The sequence below is a fragment of the Narcine bancroftii genome, chromosome 7 (assembly GCF_036971445.1).
Source record: "Narcine bancroftii isolate sNarBan1 chromosome 7, sNarBan1.hap1, whole genome shotgun sequence".
Taxonomy (NCBI): domain Eukaryota; kingdom Metazoa; phylum Chordata; class Chondrichthyes; order Torpediniformes; family Narcinidae; genus Narcine; species Narcine bancroftii.
The window spans coordinates 9,220,364-9,243,258 of NC_091475.1; the positions used below are offsets into that span (position 1 = coordinate 9,220,364).

The 22,895-nt window shown below is 40.2% G+C and overlaps 1 protein-coding gene across 2 annotated transcripts in view; it reads left to right on the plus strand.

Annotated features, from left to right (window-relative positions):
* The window catches only part of urb1 (URB1 ribosome biogenesis homolog), a 101,928-nt gene that overhangs the window by 6,027 nt on the left and 73,006 nt on the right, over positions 1–22,895 (plus strand). For both annotated transcript variants that reach the window (XM_069888752.1, XM_069888753.1), the window contains exons 2-9: positions 7,866–8,005; positions 8,950–9,101; positions 11,666–11,798; positions 13,661–13,757; positions 14,216–14,301; positions 16,862–16,987; positions 20,094–20,224; positions 22,343–22,538. In XM_069888752.1, coding sequence (XP_069744853.1) covers positions 7,866–8,005; positions 8,950–9,101; positions 11,666–11,798; positions 13,661–13,757; positions 14,216–14,301; positions 16,862–16,987; positions 20,094–20,224; positions 22,343–22,538 — 1,061 coding nt within the window. The remainder of the gene's footprint in view (positions 1–7,865; positions 8,006–8,949; positions 9,102–11,665; positions 11,799–13,660; positions 13,758–14,215; positions 14,302–16,861; positions 16,988–20,093; positions 20,225–22,342; positions 22,539–22,895) is intronic.

Here is a 22,895-nt window from a genome sequence, read left to right on the forward strand (position 1 = left end):
CAGCAGCCCCCAGTAAATGTCAGCCCATTGTCCCTCAGACGCGGATCCTCCAGCTGCCGCCAACAACATCTGAGAACCGGAATGCAGTGTCGTTAATGAACAGTTCATAGAATATTCATTTGGAAAGGTGACCTCTATTCCGCTGGGTCCACAAAGGATCGATGCTCCGCACTTGACCAACAGGTCTCTGCCCAAGAGATTGGTAGGGCACCTGGCTGACAAAATGTACTGATGTGTAAAAGTCTGTCCTGCCACAGAAGTGACTAGTGGTGTAGAAAACGGCAGATTTTCTGGTGTACCCGAGAACCCTATCAGCTGGACGCTAGAGGATGATGTTTTATCTTGAAATTCAGTGCCAGTGAGTGTTGAAAATCTGGCTCCCGTATCCACTAAAAAGGATACTTCCATGTCCATAACTTTAATCTGCAGGAAAGGGTCTGCCAACCTAGCCTGCTCGTGGGTGCTCGGGCTCCGTCACTGTGGGCAATATTGCTCCTCCTCTGTCAGCAAAGGGAATTGTCTCTTTGGAGCTAAAGCCGCATGGGGTGCCTGATGTACCGGGGGTGGCACTGACGATCTCTGGGACTGGACCCAATGCTCATTTTGTGGTGGTCCATATCCCCTTCCCCCAGTGTCCCGAGGATCCCAAGCCAGGGGGCAGTCTCTCTTCCAGTGTCCTGGCTGACCGCATACAAAACATACGGCTGGCTGCATTCGTGGAGCACTCCGAACTCTCCCTCTTACTCGGAATCCCCCCATTGGACCTCCCATTCTGGCCACATAGGTGGGATCCGGTGCCCAATATGGGGCCGGGTGCCAACTCATATTATTCCCTTGTGGTGGCTGCGTTGGCTGCTGAATCATCTGGTTCGCACCCTTTGAGGAAATCTTTTTTACCTCGTTTGCCTTTTGCCTAGCCTCTGCCAATTGAAGCTTAAGGAGTTGCACTTGTGCCGACTCCATAGTATGTTTGTCCTCCTTTTGCTTAGCCCTGTAACGTTTCATGTGATGGGTCAAATGTTTTTCCCATTGCTCACTCGAGCAGCCAGGAATATCAGGGTTATTCTCTAATGCCTCCCTAACTACAGCTGGCAGTCCACTCGTTACTGCAGCCCTAAAGAGTGTAGTCTGCAAGGGATCTGTGGCTGGGTGTACTCCTGCCTTATCAGTCCAACTCTCCCTACACTGACTCAAAAAAGTCGAGATCTCCTCATCCTCCTTTATGGAAAAGGTAACTGTGTGTTGCAGCTTGTCTGCTAACATTAGCATATGTATCATTGAACTTGTGAGTTGCAGCCTGTCTGTGTACATTAGCATATGTATTAACTCTCTCTCTCTCTGTTACATGTACAATCCTGACTACCATTCTGTCTGTCTTTGTCCCACCATGTCCTTTGTGCTATCGCTTCAAAACTCCTGTCTTTAATACCTGTGTAGGCTAAGATACAAATTAGATGTACTCCACTAAAGCTGTTTAATTCCCCTGGTCCGTATTGGGATCCCTTATATCCCATTATGACTATACATTAAATCTATGCCCTGTCTACATTCTAAAGGAGCTGAATTGCAACCTCTGCTGCCCCTATTCCAGGGGGGCTTAAAACATTAACGAACAATATTCCAAAGAAATTAGTAAACAACAATGAACAATACATGTAAAGCTCATTAAAAACAGCATTAAAATACAATAAGAACTGAATAAAGCACAATAAATGTAAAGCTCATTGAAAACTGCAACAAAATACAATAAGAACTGAATAATCAAAAGACAAGTAACATACAACAATAACTGAATAAACCATTAAAGAAACAAAAAAATGTTAAATTACGGCACTTTGTAACAATCTGACTTTCCTTTGTGTTAGTGTAAAAATTGTAAAATGAAACACAAACCATATTTGCATGGGTTTTGAATATGTTAGACCTTATTAAAATGCAGTTGGAGCTGCTTGTCTGTATGGGGCACAACCCTCCAATTTGTTAGATTGAGTACATAACAGACATTGCAGCACAAGAGCCCCTGCAAGAGAACTTGAAACATATTCAACCTTTAGTTCTGCCTTAAGTAAAATGCCTTGTGCCACAGCTCACAGGAGCTGGCCTTATTTAAAACAGTCTGTAAAACAGGCACCAAAAAAAGTTAAAAGATGTTCTTATGAAGATTGCACACACAATAATTTAAGTACAGGCTAGTTTCTATAATATTCCACTTAAAAGTTCTGCTGCATGAATCCTGGAGCTTGTGGAGTCATTATTGAATCAAGAAATATTGGTGCCATGCCAATCTCATTCTAACATGCCAATTTCTCCAGTCCTTAAGTCAAGATGTACTGAATAGCATCTGGTACAAGATCTGTGAGTTCTTAATGATATTATTATTCTTATGCACCCAATTGTTCTGAACGATGCCACCAATTTAAATCATATTCCACCTATTGCAGTACTCACACAGCACCATAGACCCGTTCGCAGGTTTATTTCTCCATTAAGCTGAATCCAGTTGCGCAGGGTTTACCTCCGTGATTATTTACAATGTAACTTCCGCACTACCGGATTTAAATATAAACCTGATGAATGGGGGAAAGTTATCATGAATTAAATAACAGCGGCAATACAGAGAAATTGTGCTGAGGCATTAATTTCACTCCAGAGGAAAATGCACCAGAGAAATGAATGATTAAACTTATAGGAATCCCCAGAGGTATCTTTATTCTCCAGAGGTGGGTGATCTTTAAACTCACGGACCTTGACTGCTGAATGTGTAGAAGAAATGTATTAAATGTGTTGATAGGGCTCCATACCTCTAACTGCAAGACAAGAGCCTGAAGCCTCAATTTCAAGTGCCACAGTGCACTTAAAGGGACATGCACACTCCCCCTTCAACTGGCTGATCCAGCCACTTTACACATCAGATCCTTGTCCTTTTGCCTCATGTTCCTGCACCTCCTTGGCTGCTTCCCTCTCTGCTTCTCCTCAGTACCGTACCAGTCGGATTTTTTCAAATCCTTGTGGCACCTTCCCCTGATTCTGCAGCTCTCTCCATATCTGTTCGTATCGTGCCATAGCCTGTACCTCCTCTCCCTTCGGTACTCCTCCCAGTAATTGATCCCTTGTTTTCTCCCACTGTCGGTTTACAGATAGGGGAACCCCTCTGTCTCCCCCGAGCTCTTGCCCTACATCCCTATTTACTCCTTCCATCTCCGTTCTGATCTTTAACCCTTTAGACTTCGTGATTCTGACACCCTGCAATCTACTTCGTCCCTTCCCACGTTGTATAACCACTAGATGACCAGCAGCTCCCTGAAAACAGGTGTTCCCCTTCAGGGATGATCAGAGAGAGAGCCAGCTGGGGGATTATGTGTCTCGTGGTTGTGTGAAGTGTCTATTGTTTGTTTTGCGGTTAGCTTGTTAGTTTCCCCCTTTGTGTGAAATGTACATTGTTTGTTTTGCGGTTAGTCTGTGTACACAGGTGCCTCACTGTGTGACTGCCTATCCCCACTGTGTTTCCCCGATCCGTATTCTAAATACCTTGCCTCTATGCCCTCTCTACCCTGTAAAACAGTACAATCTGTAACCTCTGCTACCCCTTTTTCAGAAGTACTTAAAACATCGTGAGTAACACAGTGATATACACAGCAACAATACCAGCGTGCATGAAAAAACAGTTAAATGCCGAACACCTTATACAGATACTTATTACTATTATGGTACACGATTCTTAAACAAATACTTATTATACACTACTATGGTACACGATTCTTAAGCAAATACTTATTATACACTACTATGGTACACGATTCTTAAACAAATACTTATTATACACTACTATGGTACACGATTCTTAAACAAATACTTATTACACACTATAGAAACAAATAACTATAACACAATACACCTTATACTACTTGGCCAAGTGTCTAAATCTACCTCTCGAGATTGCTACAAGGGGCTCCAACCCCGTTCTACTAGAGGGACCTCAACCTCCTTAGAGGGATTCCAACCGGACCTCAACCTCCTTAGAGGGATTCCAACCTTTTCCTAGAGGGACCTCAACCTCCGTAGAGGGATTCCAACCTCCTTTTCCTAGAGGGACCTCAACCTCCTTAGAGGGATTCCAACCGGACCTCAACCTCCTTAGAGGGATTCCAACCTTTTCCTAGAGGGACCTCAACCTCCGTAGAGGGATTCCAACCTCCTTTTCCTAGAGGGACCTCAACCTCCTTAGAGGGATTCCAACCGGACCTCAACCTCCTTAGAGGGATTCCAACCTTTTCCTAGAGGGACCTCAACCTCCGTAGAGGGATTCCAACCTCCTTTTCTTCGAGGGACCTCAACCTCCGTAGAGGGATTCCAACCTCCTTTTCCTAGAGGGACCTCAACCTCCGTAGAGGGATTCCAACCTCCTTTTCCTAGAGGGACCTCAACCTCCGTAGAGGGATTCCAACCTCCTTTTCCTAGAGGGACCTCAACCTCCGTAGAGGGATTCCAACCTCCTTTTCCTAGAGGGACCTCAACCTCCATAGAGGGATTCCAACCTCCTTTCTGTTTTATTCTTGTCTTTAACTAGGTCTTTTGCAGAGTAGTGACAACACACAATTTTATTGTTGCCAATAGCAGAACTTTGTTTAAACAGGCGTCTGCTTACCTCCCTTTGTTGAATGGCCATTTGTTGTTATCACCACACCACAATCGACCGGTGTTTCGTATCTTTTTCTTCCGTCACTTCTCCATCTTCATCACGTCGGGGTCACCAAATTGTCGGACTCTGGCTTTAACTTACTCTTAATTTTAGTCTATGTGTAGTCTGAGTCCAGCGTGTTCTTTGAATGAAGTGATAGGAGAAGGTATTCGGTTCAACAGTCAGTTTATTACACAGCACAGCACAGCACAAGAATAAAACTTAACAGAGCTCTGGGTCAGTCTGTTAGTTCATAGGTCACCTGCCAGTGAGCTACTCCCCGAGACTGACCCCTATTGTCCAGTTGGCACAGTTTATATAGGTCAATCTTATCACACAGAACAAAAGTTGTTTTCCCTGCTAGATCTTTTTGCATAAGGGTTATCACAAGTCATCTCCTGTTTTGCAGATTTCTGGGGTGTAGCATTCCCATGTTAATCCTCCAGGCCAGACTATCCTGTTGTTTAGATCTGAAATTAATTCATCCCCAGATATTTCTAATCACCATTTGGTCCCTGTCTGGCCAATTTCTGCTGTTCTCTTTAACACCTCCTCGTGCCTTAATCTTCCTCCTAGACTGGTTTTCCATTCCCTTTGATTCTTGTGGGCCATTCTTTGTTCTGATCTGGCCTGTGTCTCCTGTGCTACTTCCCACCTCCTTCAGTTGAGCATTCCTCCTAAATCGTTTTATGCATATCCTCTCCCTGTATCTTGGGAGCAGCCAATTTTGTTCAGCCAACTTTGCTCCATGCTGTGACAGCCACTTAGCCACATTCCTCTTTCCCTGACTCATGCAGTACAAATGAACTTATTGATTAATCATTTATTTCTTACTGTTTTAACCCCTAGATTCCATGCAGTAAATATACACTTATTAATTTATCATTTATTTCATACTGTTTTAACCCCTAGATTCCAACACTAACTTCCAAAAAGCTTTTTAAAAAAAATGAAATGTTTTTTCCAATTATGTCAGATAAGTCTGCATATTCCAAGTCATACTTTATTTAAATTTTCACGTTCCTTCTATTATTTTGGATTAAAATCCTTGATCCAGTTGTTCCGTACATAATACTGGTTGATGCTTCAGGGAGACACTTTGTTGAGGCATTTAGGAATGAATGATAACTAAGTCTACATCATAAAACAAAAATGTGTTGGAGAATGTGGAAACTGTCAAGTTATCTTCCTCTAGAGCACAGATAGCATTTTAAAAATCTTCACAGAAGTCATTTATTAAGGCCTCTTGCATTGCAGAGGAAGCAAAAGATTGATAATTTGAGGGGTTTTTTGTATATTTTCAGTGAAAAATGCCCATTTCCCAACTGCACTAATGGCAAATTGCAGGTGGACCTCAGTTATTCAGAGAGATGGGGAACTGAATTTTCAAACTTTAAAAGTAACTCCATCTGTACTTGGGACAGTAACTTAAAAAGAGAAAAGCATCAAGGAAAATAGTTAGTGTAATAAAGTGTTCAAATTATGAAACAAAAGAACTAAGTAAAGAAGTCTGACTGGTTATGGGGCAGTTACTATCATTCTTGGAAGATTGATAGATAAGGATGTATATTGTTTATGTTGGGTTGATCAACTGGTGGAGCTGTTACTTTACAGCTTGAGTGAATCAATTTCAATCTGAATGGTGGTGCTGCTATAATGGCAACTCTGTCGCTGGTGCCAACCCAGGAGAACAAAGATTCAGCACTCCTCTGTAGTGTTCAATCACTCGTCCTAATTCCAGTGGCTCTGTATGGGCTCCAAATGGCCTGTTCAAGGAACCAACAACATTTTAAGTAAAATCCTGCAACTGTGGAATTTGTGCCTATGCTGGGGCTGTAGACTCTGAGGAGCAGCCGAACAGTGCAGGGCACGCAAAACAAGAAGAATACCCCCCCATCACCACCATTGAGGAGATGACTTTTAAGGATGATGACCTTGGCAGCAAACCAGCGAGGGGCTTCGGGGACCCACCCAGGCTGCAGGCTATTTACAGTCAGGAGAGCTGCAAGGGCTAGGAGGCTGTGGAGACTGGCTCATGGAAACCAGATATCGGAGCTGGCATTCAAGAGGAAAAGCAGGGCTCCCCAAGGACCTCGGGTGCTGAAGGCTTCCTGATCACATCAGAGATCTGGAGCTTGGGTTGCAGCTGCAGGAGTGCTGGTGGTGAATCCATGAGCACTCTCCTTTGCATTTCTTTCTCTTACTATGAGGTGGCCAGGTGAATATTGCAACTCTGCCTTGCGGCCAGCAGAAGTCAAATTTGTGTAATATTACATGATATGACAATAAAGGAATTTTTGAATACGAGCACTGCATAAGCCTGGTTTGGGTGGGTTTGAAGTGAGGGTGAAACACTCTCTACCCTAACCGTGAACCTTAATCTAAAGTTGAGAAACTCATTATGCGTTGCATAATCTGGGTCTGGTGGTATTTCTGAACAGCTTTGGTCAATACCCATTGGAGACATTCCAGGAACGTAAGAAATAGGATCAGGAATTGGCCATCTGCCCCATACTATTACATGACCATAAAGAAATCTTGAATCTTTGCTATCTGTGAGGCATCTGCATCTTCTACATGAGTTATCTCTGTATCCTGGTTTCCTTCCTTGTTTGAGATGGGGGGGGGGGGGGGTGCGGAGAAGCCATGTATGATGAGTGCGTAGGTCAGTGGCGGAATCTCTGGGAAGTTGATGGGAAAGTGGAGAAATTGGGTGTAGGAATATGGTACAGTAGTTTTATCTGGGAAGAGTTGTACTATTTGAATTCATAGCAATGAGAAATGGTAGCATTTCAGACATGCAGTGTATTTTATGTTAATTTTGGAATTCAAACATATAAGTACATTTGGTACTAAGGGTCCAAATCCAGGAACCAATATGTAGGGCTTTGATGGTGCACCTGTAGAGGGTGTTGAGAGGAGCATGCTCAACTTCCTTAGGCTTCCAAGAAAGTAGAGATGGCTGTCACATCAACTTAAAGTTATTTACTCTTTCAACTATATAAAAAACCAAGAAGCCAATACCTAAAGCATGGCCATTCTTAATATTCATTAAGAAAAGATTCATTTGCTTATTTTAAAAAAAAATTATATACCTAACCTCCAAATTTTCTCTTTTATATGAACACTGTTCATGTAATAATTGTAAACATCTGTCGCGTTAAAACTCTTTTTGTGTCTCTTTCAGGTTTAGCTACCTTTGTTTCCATAGCTAAACAATTACCCTGCTCAGATCTGCATGATGTTGTGGAGGGGTACATAAAGATTTCAGTAGAATGTGCAGATATTTTTAAACTGCTTGATGGAGAAAAACGACCAGAAAATGAGGTAAATTTTATTGTTAAGGCTTGAATAAAATAAAAGAGAATACTACTTATCAGCACTCTAAAGTAAAATAACAAAGTATTACCTACATTTACTAAATGAATGGGGGTCATCAATGTAAACAAATAGCATTTAGTGGCTAGCCCGTCTCCTCAGATTACCAGCTGTCAGTCAAATAATGAGTCCAGCAGCAGAGGGGCTTTTAAATTTGTGCATTTAGCCAAGTGTTGTTCCTGCATCCAATTTAAAAGGACAAATTTATTTTTTTTTAAATCTTTTTGTGGTAGAAAAGCTTGGGTGAATTTGGTCTTCAAATTTGCACTCAACGTTAAGTTCAAAATAAAAAAAAAAATCAATCAAATATTTCACACAAGTCATACTCGATATAAATATTTAGATTCTTGTATTTAATTGCCGTCGGACTGATGGGAAATGATCATGTTAAAATGCATCTTTTTGCTGGCACCACAGTTTGGGTTTTTATAAAGAAAATTTACTTCCTGAGTGAAAAAGAAAATGTGCTGTAAAGTTTAAATGTTGACCAAATGCTGGAGAATATAAAAATAGTAGAAGCAGAAAATTGTTCAAAACCTTCATCGATCAAATGGTTTCAGTCCAAGATAACTTTTTTGAAAAATGTAATGAACCCCCCATTCCATCACATCTTGTATTTTAAATACGAAAAAATGATTGTTTTACATCTGTTCCTTCTGGCTTGCCATTGAAAATGTGCAAAACCTTGCCAATCATTTGTTTTTTTAAAAGGGCAGTTTAATTTTCCAATGTTTAAAGCGGTTTGCTAACTTAATCGCTTAGTGGATCCAATGATTTCTGCATTACGTGAAAATGTAGTTCATCCTCTTTGCGACAAGCAGTTCTGTGAGGCAATCTGGTTATTTAAAAAAGCTGTTCTTTAAATATAATCAGTCTTTACCCTTGTCCTTCAGATGATTTTAATTTTCCAAGCCCTGGAAGCCATTTTGCTGCGGACTGCCAGTGATCTCTCACACTATAGTGCAGTGGGGATGAACATAGTGACAAAGTTGCTGCATTCTTACGTGAAGTTAATAAATTCAGCACTTTACTCGGCAAGTCTCAGGTTAGTAAGGTTTTAACTATCCATCAATGAGCTGGTATGGGATTTGAGGTAATGAGCAAACATTGTGGTTCACAAAGTAGCAAGTTACAAATTGTAGAGAGCATTAATTATGTTAGACTTTTCTCTGTAATTCAATATATTTATGGATTATTATTTTGAAAAAAAATGATGTAAAGCTTTTCCTCTGAAGCTCTTCACAAGTATTAATCATGCCATTTAATTGCATTGAATGTAACCACAAAATATGGATATTTCTCTGAAGTACTTATAGGATGTGTCTTGTGGCATTTGTTTGGCATCTGATCTGAGCAATGACAGCCACACGATTGAGTACTCCCTTAATACTGCAGTGAATTTTTAATTTGTTATGAACACAAATCCAGGAGTGAATTTTGTTCAAGTGCGCCGGTACTAAACTAATGATTTTTTAAATAAAATCCATGGGTAAATACTTGTGTGTGTGTGTGTGTATTTGGATAAACAAATCTGTAAAATAGAGATGGACTTGCAATCTTGTAAAGTGATTTAAATCTTCATTTAAAAAAAAAGTTAGAAATACTTACCTGCCGAAAATCAAAAAAAGTGATAGAAAAGGCAGAATTTTAATAAGTGTTGTGTCATCTGAAACAGGATAGTTGGGAAGCCATTTGGATGAGATCCCGTAGGTGTAATGGCCCATGTATAGTAATGCTGCATTATACATTAGCATCTGAAAAACCAGGGCAGATTAACGTATTAGGTACAAATTAATGCAAACTGTTGGAACTAGCAAGGGAAGGTGGGCATTTTTATGACCATCCACGTGTCAGATGTGGCACAATTGATGTACCTCTTGAGGCTATTGTAATCTGTTGATGTCACTTTGAGCATTGTAGAATTTTGTGTATAAATGCTGCTTGGGTTAGAAATTCAAATAAATGCAGATCAATAAAACACTTCAAAATGGCTAAGGAGTTGGGAAAACATGATGCATATTTTGCTAGTTAATCTGGTTACACATTTCTAACATCCCAACAACCTAAATAAAATCTAAACTAATATTTTTGCACTGCTGTTCCCCCCCCCCCCCCCACCATTCCAGGAAGCAGAACTTTGGAGAAACTGCAGAATGAATAACCGTGCAGAGCACATAAAACATGACTGCACTCTCAGCCCGTGGCGTCTGATGAACGTGATGCCCAAATTAAACTAACATTTTGCTGCTTGAGTATGGTGGCTTATCCCTCTATTCCCTGCATATTTAAGTATCTATCTGAAAGCAGATGACTTAAATTTCAAGTAAAGTTTATTGTCATCTGATTGTTCAAGTACATTCCGACGAAACAGCATTCTCTGGTCCTCGGTGCAAAAACACACATGCCACAAGAAATAACATTCTTTCAGATAAACAATGTGTATATAGGACAAATATTTCATATATACAAATAAAAAAGTAAATATTGGTTCAGGAATATCAATGTCTCGGATGGTTAGTATGAAGAGTTCCTTTGGTCGTTCAGCATTCTCACTGCCCGTGGGAAGAAGCTGTTCCTCAGCCTGGTGGTGCTGGCTCTGATCCTCCTGTATCCCTTTCCCAATGAGAGCAGCTGAAAGATGCTGTGTGCAGGGTGGAAGGGGTCCCCAATGATTTTACATGCCTTCAGACAATGATCCTGGTTGATCACATTGATGCTACTCTCATGCCTGTTTCCACTGATGCCCCTGACGGTCTGTTTCAGGCACCCCAACACTCTGTATATTTAAAAAAAACCCATACACATCTCCTTTAAACTTTTTTTCCCTCTAATCGTGAATCTGTATCCTCTAGTGTTTGATATGTTCATCCTGGGAAAGATTTTCACTCTTTACCCTATCTATGCCTCTCATAGTTTTATAAGCCTCTCTCGGGTATCCCTCAGCCTCCAGCGAACCAGAGAAAGCCACCCAAGTTTATCCATTTTCTCCTCATTACTTCTAGTCCTGCAGTATCTTGGTAACTCTCTTCTATCCCCTTTCCGATGACTCAATAACTGTACAGTTATGGGGTGATCAGAAATTCACATAATACGCCCAATGACGTAACAGAGGTTTTATACTGCAGCATCATGACTTCCTTACTTTTATACCCAATACATTGGCTGATAAAGACAAGCACACCCTATGCCTTCTTTACCAACTTATCCACTTATGAAGCCACTTTAGAGGAGATATTTACCTGAAAGCCCAAATCCCTGTGCACATCAAAGCTTTTAAGAGTTCTGCGCGAATTGTAGATTTGACCTTGTATTATATGCCACTCCTCACACTGGCCCATGTTAAACTCCATCTACCTTTTCTCTTGCCCATATCTGTCGCAGATCTAAATGCTCCTGCTTTCTTGGAAAGCCCTTTCACTCCAGAACTCCAGCAATCTTTGTGTCCGCAAAGTTTTTTACATCCAAGTCATTAATGAACAAACATTTTCCACTCTAAGTTTTGGTAAGAGAGAGTTACTTTGAGAAGTAGAATGTGATAATTTTACTGACAACAATGACCGTCCATAAAATAAATATTTTGAGTTCTATTTATTTTGATTACTCATGCAGATTTTGCCGAATATGCCTTGGCTTATTGTCTGCAATGGTAAGCCAAGGGCCAGAAGCTGCACAAGATTTCTTTAGCCATTTTGATTTCAACAACAATCTTCTCCCGGGCCTATTGAAAAAGAGAGATAGAACAGTAAGTGTTTGGAATTGCAAAGGTTTAACTTATCCTTGCAAACTCTGATTTTTGTACTAATGATTCCATGTATCTTTTTGGAGTAACATTGATCAATTTATCCCAGTCTTTTGGCTTGTTATTGCAAGGTCATCCCAGAGAACAATAAATGCTCTACACATTAGGTCTTCAGTTTTTGGCATGGTATTTGGTGGTTTCACACTGATATAATATTTTAAACATGGTCCCCATCCCAAGACGTACCTTAATTTGGATATCTTTGATATATAAATATTTCGTTTGATCCACACAAATTCTGCTCCTATAGTAAGGGATTGGGTTGATGCGTGCAATCGATGTAGTAAATTAAATAACATTCACGATTTCAATGTAATTACCTTGTGCTTTGTCAGTGGATGAATAGATTTTTGCTGAATGTTATAGATCTTTGTCATTGGTTAGTCTGCAGGCAGTAGAAGTACTGCAGTTGGCCTGAGGCACAAGTAAACATTGAAGTTGGGCGCAACTCCTACACAGGCACACAGGAGTCCGTTACAGCCAAGCACAGAGAATATCAAGATCAGAGTGGAGTATGCTAATATTTTAGGGCAGGGGTGGCCAACCTTTTAATTTAGACATACATCATGGTAACAGGCCATTTCACCTATATTTGAATATACTGTTGTCATTCTCTATATTCCTAAGTGTAAATAATGCCTTGTAATTCTATATCTTTTCTGTTTAATATCTCACATTTTTATACTTTCAATATATGACATTTACAAATTATTTGGGTATATGTAGTGTGACCATAGTATTTTACTCATGTTCAAACAGGCCAGTATATACCAAGGAAAATTGAGTAATGTCAGTCTGTTCCCAGCTGTACTTCTGAGTACATTATTAAAAAAGGATATTTGTTAATTATGTATAATGTTTATATCAGTGATTTTTTTTTGTTGTCTGATTTTGTGATCAAAGCATGGGATAAAGTGATAGTAGAGACTGTAATAAGCATTTTAAAATAATTCGCGTCGTCGTCTGAGGCAAAGAACTTGGCAAGTACATCCAGAGTCTCACTGTTTACACTCTCATTGTATGGGTCCCGGTCTGAATCTGGTGAGTCGGCTTCGTCGTCCGTGTTCCACAATGAATCCTCCTCCATACCATCCATTGCGCTGAAGATACTGCACTTTTAGAAAGAGTTTATTACAGTCTCTACTTTCACTTTATCCCATGCTTTGATCACAAAATCACACAGCACATCAAATGATGCAGCACGCATTGCCCCACCATTTGTGAAGGATTCTTCACGCGCATGATCTTTAAATGGCTTGTTCAAGTGGTTACAATAGAGAAGTCAAACAACCTGGTATAACAGCAATCTCAGTATTGTTTTGCGTTTTAGTGTTATCAGTTAAATGACTGTAAAACATATCCCAGACCAACAAACTCTGGCCACACCCACCAGCTCAGTCAACACGTGTGTGATACTGGTATGAGCTAAAACCATGAAATTCAGACTGAAATTGGGGATTCGTCTATCTGAAAGTTGCCATATCCACTGAAATGTATGGTAATTTTCAAGAGTTTGGTGCTTCTAATACTGAAAATTCTAATTCAGGGTATGTTCCAGAGCATAATATTGATAACATTTGTAACCGGCTTGTGAAGTGGAAGCTCTGGGTACGCATGCTTTCATTACTAAATAGCTTTCTTTGTCATTCATGCGGTATGTAGATATGTCTTGAGCTTTCAATCAGAAACCGTTAAATCACTAACAATTTTCATTATTATGAAGATTCTCAAAGATTTTGAAATTCTATTGAAGTGTTACTCCTCAGGATAATTTCAGTAATCTAAAATCTACTTGCTTGCTGTAGGGGAGGCCTGATGTTCGCATGGCATACATCAAGTTTGTCGTTTCGTTTCTAATCACCGGGGACAATACCACTATTAGCCATGTCCTGGAGTTAAAAGGTAATTTCAGTCTTGTAATTCAAACAGAATTTGATTCCTGGTCTTTTTTTTGTTGTTTTAAATAATTGCCTATATTAATAACAGTGCCAAGTTTATTTCTTTGTACTTTGCATGTTTTTCTTGATGAGAAACCGTGGTGAAAACTGACGAACTCCATTGATTAGGGAAGATGAAGAGACAGCCAAGGGTTGAAAAAAGGTGGTGTGAAAACCAGGCGAGGTTTTTAAGAAAAAAAGGCTAAGCTGTGATGAATCTTTGAGCTTTTAAGAAGGAAGATAAAGGAGATAGCAAGTAATAGTCAGTGTGATTAAAGAGCAAGTGATAGAGTGTGGAGTCTGAAGCTTTTGAGGAATAACAAGAAAGTTGCAAATATTGATGATAATGAAAAAAGTTTTTGGAATGAATTGATCTTTCATTAAAATTCACATTAACCTAACTTGTGTTTTTATTTGTTGAAGATTTCATTGCAGATGTATGTACTTCTGAACTAAAAGAAGATCATGTTTCGGTCATAAATTTACTTATATCAACTTTAAAAACAAAGGTACCAAATATTTACTTAGTTTTCAGCTCAAGCACCCAATGGTTATCTAGAAATCACATTCCCCACTGTTGGAAAGCTTTCACACATATTGTATTTCAAGATGAAAGTTATTAATATCACTTGTTAGCACCTAATTTGTTTTGGTATCATTCGGGTAGCTTGGATTACGATGTGTTTTGCTGCTCAAAAGGCAAACACTAACATAAATACTTCTTTGGCTTGGCTTCGCGGACGAAGATTTATGGAGGGGGTAAAAGTCCACGTCAGCTGCAGGCTCGTTTGTGGCTGACAAGTCCGATGCGGGACAGGCAGACACGGTTGCAGCGGCTGCAGGGGAAAAATGGTTGGTTGGGGTTGGGTGTTGGGTTTTTCCTCCTTTGCCTTTTGTCAGTGAGGTGGGCTCTGCGGTCTTCTTCAAAGGAGGTTGCTGCCCGCCAAACTGTGAGGCGCCAAGATGCACGGTTTGAGGCGTTATCAGCCCACTGGCGGTGGTCAATGTGGCAGGCACCAAGAGATTTCTTTAGGCAGTCCTTGTACCTTTTCTTTGGTGCACCTCTGTCACGGTGGCCAGTGGAGAGCTCGCCATATAACACGATCTTGGGAAGGCGATGGTCCTCCATTCTGGAGACGTGACCCACCCAGCGCAGCTGGATCTTCAGCAGCGTGGACTCGATGCTGTCGACCTCTGCCATCTCGAGTACTTAGTGAAACTCTAAATGCATAAAAGGTAGACCACTGCCTGAAGAGGGCGCACAAAATCGGTGAACCGGTGCGGACTCGAAAGGCCAACATGGCCTGTTTAAGCTCTGTAAATGGTTATATGGTATGATGTATTTACATTATCTTTTGAATTTATACTTATTTTTGAGTCTCATCGTAGTTCTGGTGTGGCAGCTCACCCAAAGTGTTCATGAGTAGATCAGCAGAGGGGAAATCACATGTAGTTGTATGCTTTTAATTTCTAATATTAATTTTAGAAACTGAATATCTGAGGTAGAAGAAAGAGGATATTGCCACATTGATGACTATTGGCGTCCTGCAGTGATCAGTGTTGGATCTCTTGGATTCTCAATCAGTTTCAAAGATTAGAAAGAGGGACCCAAATATGGTATTTCCAGGTTTATATATGCAAGGAGGTTTTGGGCGATATGGACAGCCTAAGTGATGATGTGAAAATAGATAAACAGTATTTTTTAAATTGTGAGAGACTGAAAGATATTGGTCTTCAGGGGAATCTGCAGGTTCTTGTCGAAGAACCACAAATAGTTCACATGCAAGTGCAGCATCCAGTTAGCAAAGCAACCAGTGGATTGGCTTGTATTGCAAGGGGATCAGTGCAAGATTATGAAGATTTTTTACTGCAATCAAAGGAAAATAGTCTATGTTTGATATTTCTAACTTCGGGAAAGTGTATTTGCCATAGAGGAAATGTGATAAAGATTAGTCAGATTGATTACAAGGATTGTGGGTTTAGAAAGTTTAAGGAAAATGGATCTATGTCTCAGTTAGAATGAGAGTTTATCTCATGGAAGCATACTAAACTCTTCCAGGACTTCACAGGGTAGATACAGGGATGATGTATTCCCTGGATTTACAGCATTTAGATCCAGGGTTGTGTCTTATAGAACGTAGAGCAATGCAGCACAGTACAGGCCCTTTGTGCTGAACCATATATTACTACTTAAAATAAAAAGCACTAAACCCTCCCTACCTCATAGCCCTCTATTTTCCTTTCTTTCATGGCTCTGTCTCAGAGACTCTTAAATGCCCCCAATGTTTCAGCTTTCATCACCATCCCCCAGCAAGGCATTCCAGGCACCCACAACTCTATATATTTTTTTAAACCCTGATGTCTCCCCTAAACCTCCCTCCCTTGGTACATATGTCCTCTGTTGTTTGCTGATCCTGCCCTTAAAAATTGATGCTGGCCATCCACCCTATCTATGTCTCTCATAAGCTTGTCGACCTCTATCCAGTCTCCTCTCATCCTTCTACGCTCCAAAGTGAAAAATCCCAGCTCTGCCTGTTAAGACGTTTTCCAATCCAGGCAGCATCCTAGTAAATCTCTGCCCCCTCTCCACGGCTTTCACATCCTTCCTGTAATGAGGTGACCAGAACTGAACACAATACTCCAAGTGTGGTCTCACCAAAGGGTTGTAGAGTTGTAACATGACCTCTCTACTCCTGAATTCAATCCCCCTATTAGTGAAGCCCAGCATCCCATTGGCCTTCTTAACTATCCTATCAACCTGTGCAGCCACCTCGAGGGATGTATGGTTTTGAACTGCAAGGTCCCTCTGTTCAACCACACTCTTAAGGAACCAACCATTAACCCTGTGCTCAGCCTTCTGGTTCATCCTTCCAAAATGCATCAACTCACACTTATCTGAATTGAAATCCATCTGCCACTTTTCTGCCCAACTCTGCATCCTTTCTGTATCCTCATGTAACCTTGAACAACCTTATCATAACAATCCTGTCGCTTTTAACATCTAGAAATTGATATCTTAAACAATTTAGTTAATAAAATCTACTTTGTTTTTTTTCTTGCAACACTTAGGTTGTCCAAAACAAAGGTATAAGTAAAACACAGAAGGTTCGTTTATTCTCGCCAAGAGTTTTGAATCACATTGCTACACTATACCGCTGGAGTGGAATTGTTGATGTTCATGTGAATACTGAGAAGGTAGGTCTTTGGAAGGGAAAAAAAAAGTATTGCTCATAACTTTGGGTTAAATTTCTGTGTTTTTGGACTAATCCGCATAACATAGACAGTGCAACACCTCTGGCTCTTTCGCCTATTTGTCTGCATCGATCATGATGGCCAAATTATACTAAATACTGTATATTTTGGCGTTTGAGTCATGAAACCCAAAAAACCTCAAAAAATGGGGGTCGATTTACATGCTGGACGTACTTTTGAGTCCTTAAATTCAGCTCAAAATCCAATCCACGCTGATCTGCCATGAGTTGACCCTTGGAAAAACCAACGGTGACAGATTTTTATTGAAAACAACAACACATTTAGAACCCTTCAAAATCACTCTTGCTGTCATTGCCTGAACCAAAGATGGTGACATCCACACTCTCACTGTTTAAACAGTCATCCTATGGGTCTCAGTCTGTATCTGATGAGGTGGTTCCAGCTTCATCGTCAGTGTCCAACAATAAATCATCTTCGGTGCCATCAATTGCACAAGAGATGCCGCACTTTTTAAATGATTTTATTACAGTCTCTGCTTTAACTTTGTCCCATGCCTTGAGCATGAAGTTGAGCAGCACAATAAGTGATGGAGCACAATTGCCCCACCTTTTGTAAACTACTTTTCTGAATCCTTTTATTCCTCGTGCACGTGGTCTTTGAATGGCTTGTTCAAGCAGACATCGAGAGGTTACAATATAGATGTCAAACCACCCGGGATAACCTCCATGTAAGTATTATACGGTGCTAATCTACTTTTAGTTTTCTCAGTTAAGTGGCTACAAAATATATCCCAGACCAGCAAACTCTGTTGTGTAAATCGCCTGCCCGCCTGTTCCACACATTGTCCTTTCATAGTTTTATACCATTTTCATCCATCCTTTCTCATGAAAATATACAAAAATACCTGCAGCGAATTTCATTTTCGGTTTAATTTTACGTTTGAAGATTACCATGGGTCTTAACCTTGTCCCGTCGGCCATGCACGACAACACCACGGTAAACCTGGTCCTTTCATGGCCTGTACCTCTGGTTTGCACCATTTTAACACCTTTCCATTCCACTGTTCTATTACCTATCTTGTTGAAATTCATGGGGGTTTCGTCCATGTTTCCGATATTTGTCAATGCAAACTGGTGTTTCTGCTGGTTCCATACAATAAACTGGTGAAAACCTATAATCAAAATCTTTTGGTACTTTCTATGCAATTTTTGGTGTAATATCAGATTTTTCCTGTTCATGAAACGATGCACCAGCTGACTGTAGCCTCAAGATCATCACTGAGGTCTGGGTGTGACATGCAGTGAAATATCCTTATTTTACTTCAGGTGACTATGTAGCAATCTTGCCTCTGTTCACATACCCATTCTGCAACGTGATTTTCCAACTCCGGCCAACGAGTGATTTCTTTTCTCAAAGAACATTGCCTTTTTGGTATTTTTCTTAGTCCCTTCTTTATTCCTCCAATCTCTTACCAACTTCTAATGCACATCAAATTATCTCGCAGAAGCGCAGTCATTGGTTTTCTTGGCCTTTTCTATCACTTTCAACCTAAAGCTCGCTTCATATTTGCGTTGTGTCGATGGACCCTCCGTGATAGCAATCACCTCCAGCCAACACCCAGCAGATCAATCCGCGCAATCTTTGGGGGGGGGGGGGGGTTGACGTATACTCAATGGCTCATTTCAAGCTTTGTGGGTCGACTTATTTGCTAGTCAACGGGGCACCTCAGGCAGCCAGAATATTGGGGTCAACTTATACGCAGGATATATCATAAAACCCCTAAAATGTGGCTGAAAAGGGGTCTTTTTCTTATATTTGACCTCCCAACTTCAGTTGAATAGCTGAAGTAATTCAGCTAGTACTTCAAATGAATGATAGATTTGCATTTCACAAGCTGGTGATTCTCCTCACTGCTTCTAAAATGTGTTTTGAAATGTTAAATCCTGTTTACTGATCACAATCTCCCAGATTCATGTTTCTCCCTTTTTGCAATGCTGAATCTGTACTTGCCTTTTTTTCCTGGTCTCTGCAACAAGCTCCTCCCTGTTTAAGATTAACTTCGTTGGCCACTACTGTGCAGAAGTCAACGTGGTTTCTTGAAAGGAATTGGCTGCCCGAGTATTGATAGTATAGCTGGACCATGCAGTGAATTTCCTGGCTTTGTGAATTTTTTATATATTCATGGAATAACTTTTTGCTATCTCTGAAAATTATAACAAGATTACCTAATGTGATGTATCTAATTAAATAATTTTAGTTGGTATTACTTTTATTGTCTATTAATAGTTAATAGCAAAGCCTTTATTTTAAAATGTATTTTAAAATATTGGAATAAGAATTTTCTACCTTTGTGCTCATGGGTTTGAATGCTGATATTTGGTACATTTTGAAGATTTTAAAGAGCTACAAAAATCAAATAAAAAATATGTCCATTTTGCCATCCTGCTTCTGAGTCTGGTGGTTGTGAATGAATTGTGTATATTCTTTACTTGCCAGTTAGAGGAGTTTGTTACTTAGTTTGAGGAGCTACTTTTAGGATGGCATTGTACATCAGATTAATATTTAAGACCAAGCAAAAAGAAAAAAAAATGCTGAAAACACTGTGAGGATAAGGTAAGGCCTACTGAAGGGGAAGAAGATATAACACTAAGTTCAGTGATGTTTTATAATTTCTGATGAAAAGTCATAAATGCTGCTTTTCTCTCTGCAGGAGCTGCCTGACCTGCCATTTCCAACATTTTGTCTTTATTTTGAAATTTCAACATCTGGAATAGTATTGATTTCCAATTGTAATACTGAGTTCATGTATTGTAAAATTGATTGAGGTATTTGGTAAAAGTATCTTCATTCAAATGTGTAACCAAACCATGGAATCTAGTATCAGTCATGGACGTGGATGTCCTCATATATTAAAGGGAGATGTTGAAGTTCATGTGGGAGAGAGGAATAGAAAACTTTGGTGACAGGAGATAAAATAATTGAAAGGAGCTTGTCAGCATTGATTCTGTCACTTGGACAAAATAAATACCATGTAATGCGATGTAAGGGTATGTAAAAATGACCATTGTATTTATTTAATGCTTGACAGGAAGGCCAAGATCCATTGGTAGCTGGGAAAAACTTAGTTCGGGAACTTGTGCACAGTTTCTTGATTGATCTCTGCTGCTCACTGAAACATGGCATCAATTTCTATGATTCTAGCCTAGGTACAGCTAAAAGGTAAGACTCTCACTGGTGGCTTAACGTCAAATTCACTCCACTTCACATTTTTCAGTTGGAAAGAATGTCCAGAAAACGTGCTCACAGCCATCACCAAGCTAAATCATACTGTGGTTCACAAGCTTATGACAGTAGTTGATCAATATGTTTGCTCTATGATACTGTAGCAGACTTCAGCAGGGATTTTATCTGAAGCCTGCACCTAGCAATTGGAGTCCGGAAAATCAGGCAATTAGATTTGAAAAGCTCAGATCAGCAGGAACCTGATTGGGCCATAAAGATCAAGTGATCCAGGGGGCTTGTATTTTTTTTTCATGATTTTGTGACACTGGGGTATTCACTTCAACTCAGCAGTGGGGAGATGGAACTATCGACCGGAGTTCCACGCTGTACATGCAGCAGTGAGTAGGAAATTCACAACTAACTAGTTTTTTTTTCTACAATACTAAAGAGTGATTTTTCTTCCTTCTGTGGACCTCAATCATTAGTCCCAGTACTAGTTTTCAAAATGGGGTTTGGGGCAGGAATTCACAATTGGATGAGAGGTGATCTCATGGAAACAGATACCATCCTGAGGGGTGGGGGGGGGGGGCATGAAAGGGTAAATATTGAGATATTTACACTTGTGAGAGAATTTCAAATGAGGAATGTATTTATAAGATTGAAGGGCAGTTGTTTTCTACTGAGGTGTGTAAATGCTGGTGAATCTCTTGCCAAAAGGGTTGAGGAGTCAAGATCTCCTGTGGTATTTAAAGAGGAAATATGTTACCTTTTGAAAGACCGGGAATTTTGGGCAATGGAGAATTTACATTGAAAGAAAAGACCTGGGTCAGATCAGCCATGATAACATTAAATGATGGGGCAACTTGAGAAGCCAAGTGGGCGGCTCTTATTCTGTGCTCCATGCAGACATCAGTAGTGTGTGTGGGAAACGGAAAGCTTCCAGCTGAAATCTGCATTTAGGAAGACCATTCTCTCCTCTTTCTTGTTTGAGTTCCATGTAACTTTTTACCATGTCCATCAAGAAGGATGCAGGTCTAAAGGAATAATTCTCCCAGACAGCAGATACAAAGCCTCTCTGATCATAAATGACATCACATTTGCTAGAAAATTGATGGGCATTTACAACAAGTTAAACCTATGGGGTCAGAATTAATCACACCAAAAGCCAAGCCATGTTCTTTGACATATGGTCCAACTGATCCTTTGTTTCCTTCTCTGTCCAGTTCAATAATCTGAAGAAGATAGGAATATGTTTCCGGGGAACTGGGTGGAGTGTACAAGTTAAAGAAAAAGATGGTGCTCTGTTAATAGCATTCCTTTTTGTTCACAGAAAGGAACTTGTTCATGGGGCATGACATGGCTGGGTGTTGAGGTTCTTAGCGCACATACGGCTAAGAACGCCATACAAATTTGCAGATCAAAAATAGAACCTCAATGTATCAATTTCCTGAGAAAGGGAGGAAAATTTACCCATCAGTTTTTCTTTGTGTGATACATCAAACTGTGCATAGATCATGGGTATGCAAACACAAGCCTGTCCTCAGTCTGGTCAATTTTTTTTTAATTTAGACATGCAGCACAACAACTCTCATGTATTTTGTAGGGTGGGAGGAAACCCACACAGACCTATGTAGAATGCATCAGCACCTGATTCCAACCCCAGCCGCTGGCACTAACAGTATTGCACTAACTGCTATGCTAACGGTGTCACAGAATGTTATTTCTATTTCAACCATACCATTATCAGTTTTCCCGCACAGAACAGTTTATCAAGAAGGAAGATTTGATCACAAAACTTTCAGGCAGTGGTCTACACAAAAGGTCATTGCGATTGGAATTAAGTAATTGGAACAACATGATTAAAATGTTGATTTGAATTGCCTGTTTTTAGTAAATTTGAGTGAAGTATAATTTTGGGAGAGAAAAAACTTGCCCATACATGACTTCTCAGAATTATTGGAGAAATCTATAATTACAGAACAAGGATTGGTCATTATCTCAACTTGCTTTTAAATTGTATTTTGCGCATGCCCTTTGAACTTTCTGTTGTTCATTAATGTATCATCTAAAAATATTAGGTTTTTTTTAAGAATATAATTGTGATTGTACCTGCAGGGGAGGAAATGTGGTGCTCCTGAGGTTTCTTCTGAGCCTAAAAACAGCCACAGAAGATGAGCTTGTGGCTGACCTCATGGTGAACATCTTCAAAGTATGTCCTGATCTATTGAACAGATTCTTCAAAGAAACACAGTATTCTTTTGTCCCCAGAGTTAAAACAGTCTGGCTGGACAATATGAAACTACTTCGAAAGGTAGGAAACAAATAATTTGCACAAAGCCTTCAAAGTTCTGAGTGGCTGATTTCTGGGATAAATGTCTAAATTTGTTGGAAGACCCAAGTGGAAAAATTAAGGGAAAGTTGCGGTTAAGATCCACTATAGAGACTCGTTTAATTAATGGGTGGTTAGTGTACGTCGGCACGGTTAGCGTTGCAGTTATCGCAACGCTGCTCGAGTGACTGGGACGGGGTTCGAATTCCATGCTGTCTGTAAGGAGTTTGTATGCTCTCCCCGTGTCTGCATGGGTTCCCTCCGGGTGCCCTGATTCATCCCACCCTTCAAAACGTATCAGGGATTATAGGTTAATTTGGGCAGCATGGACTCGTGGGC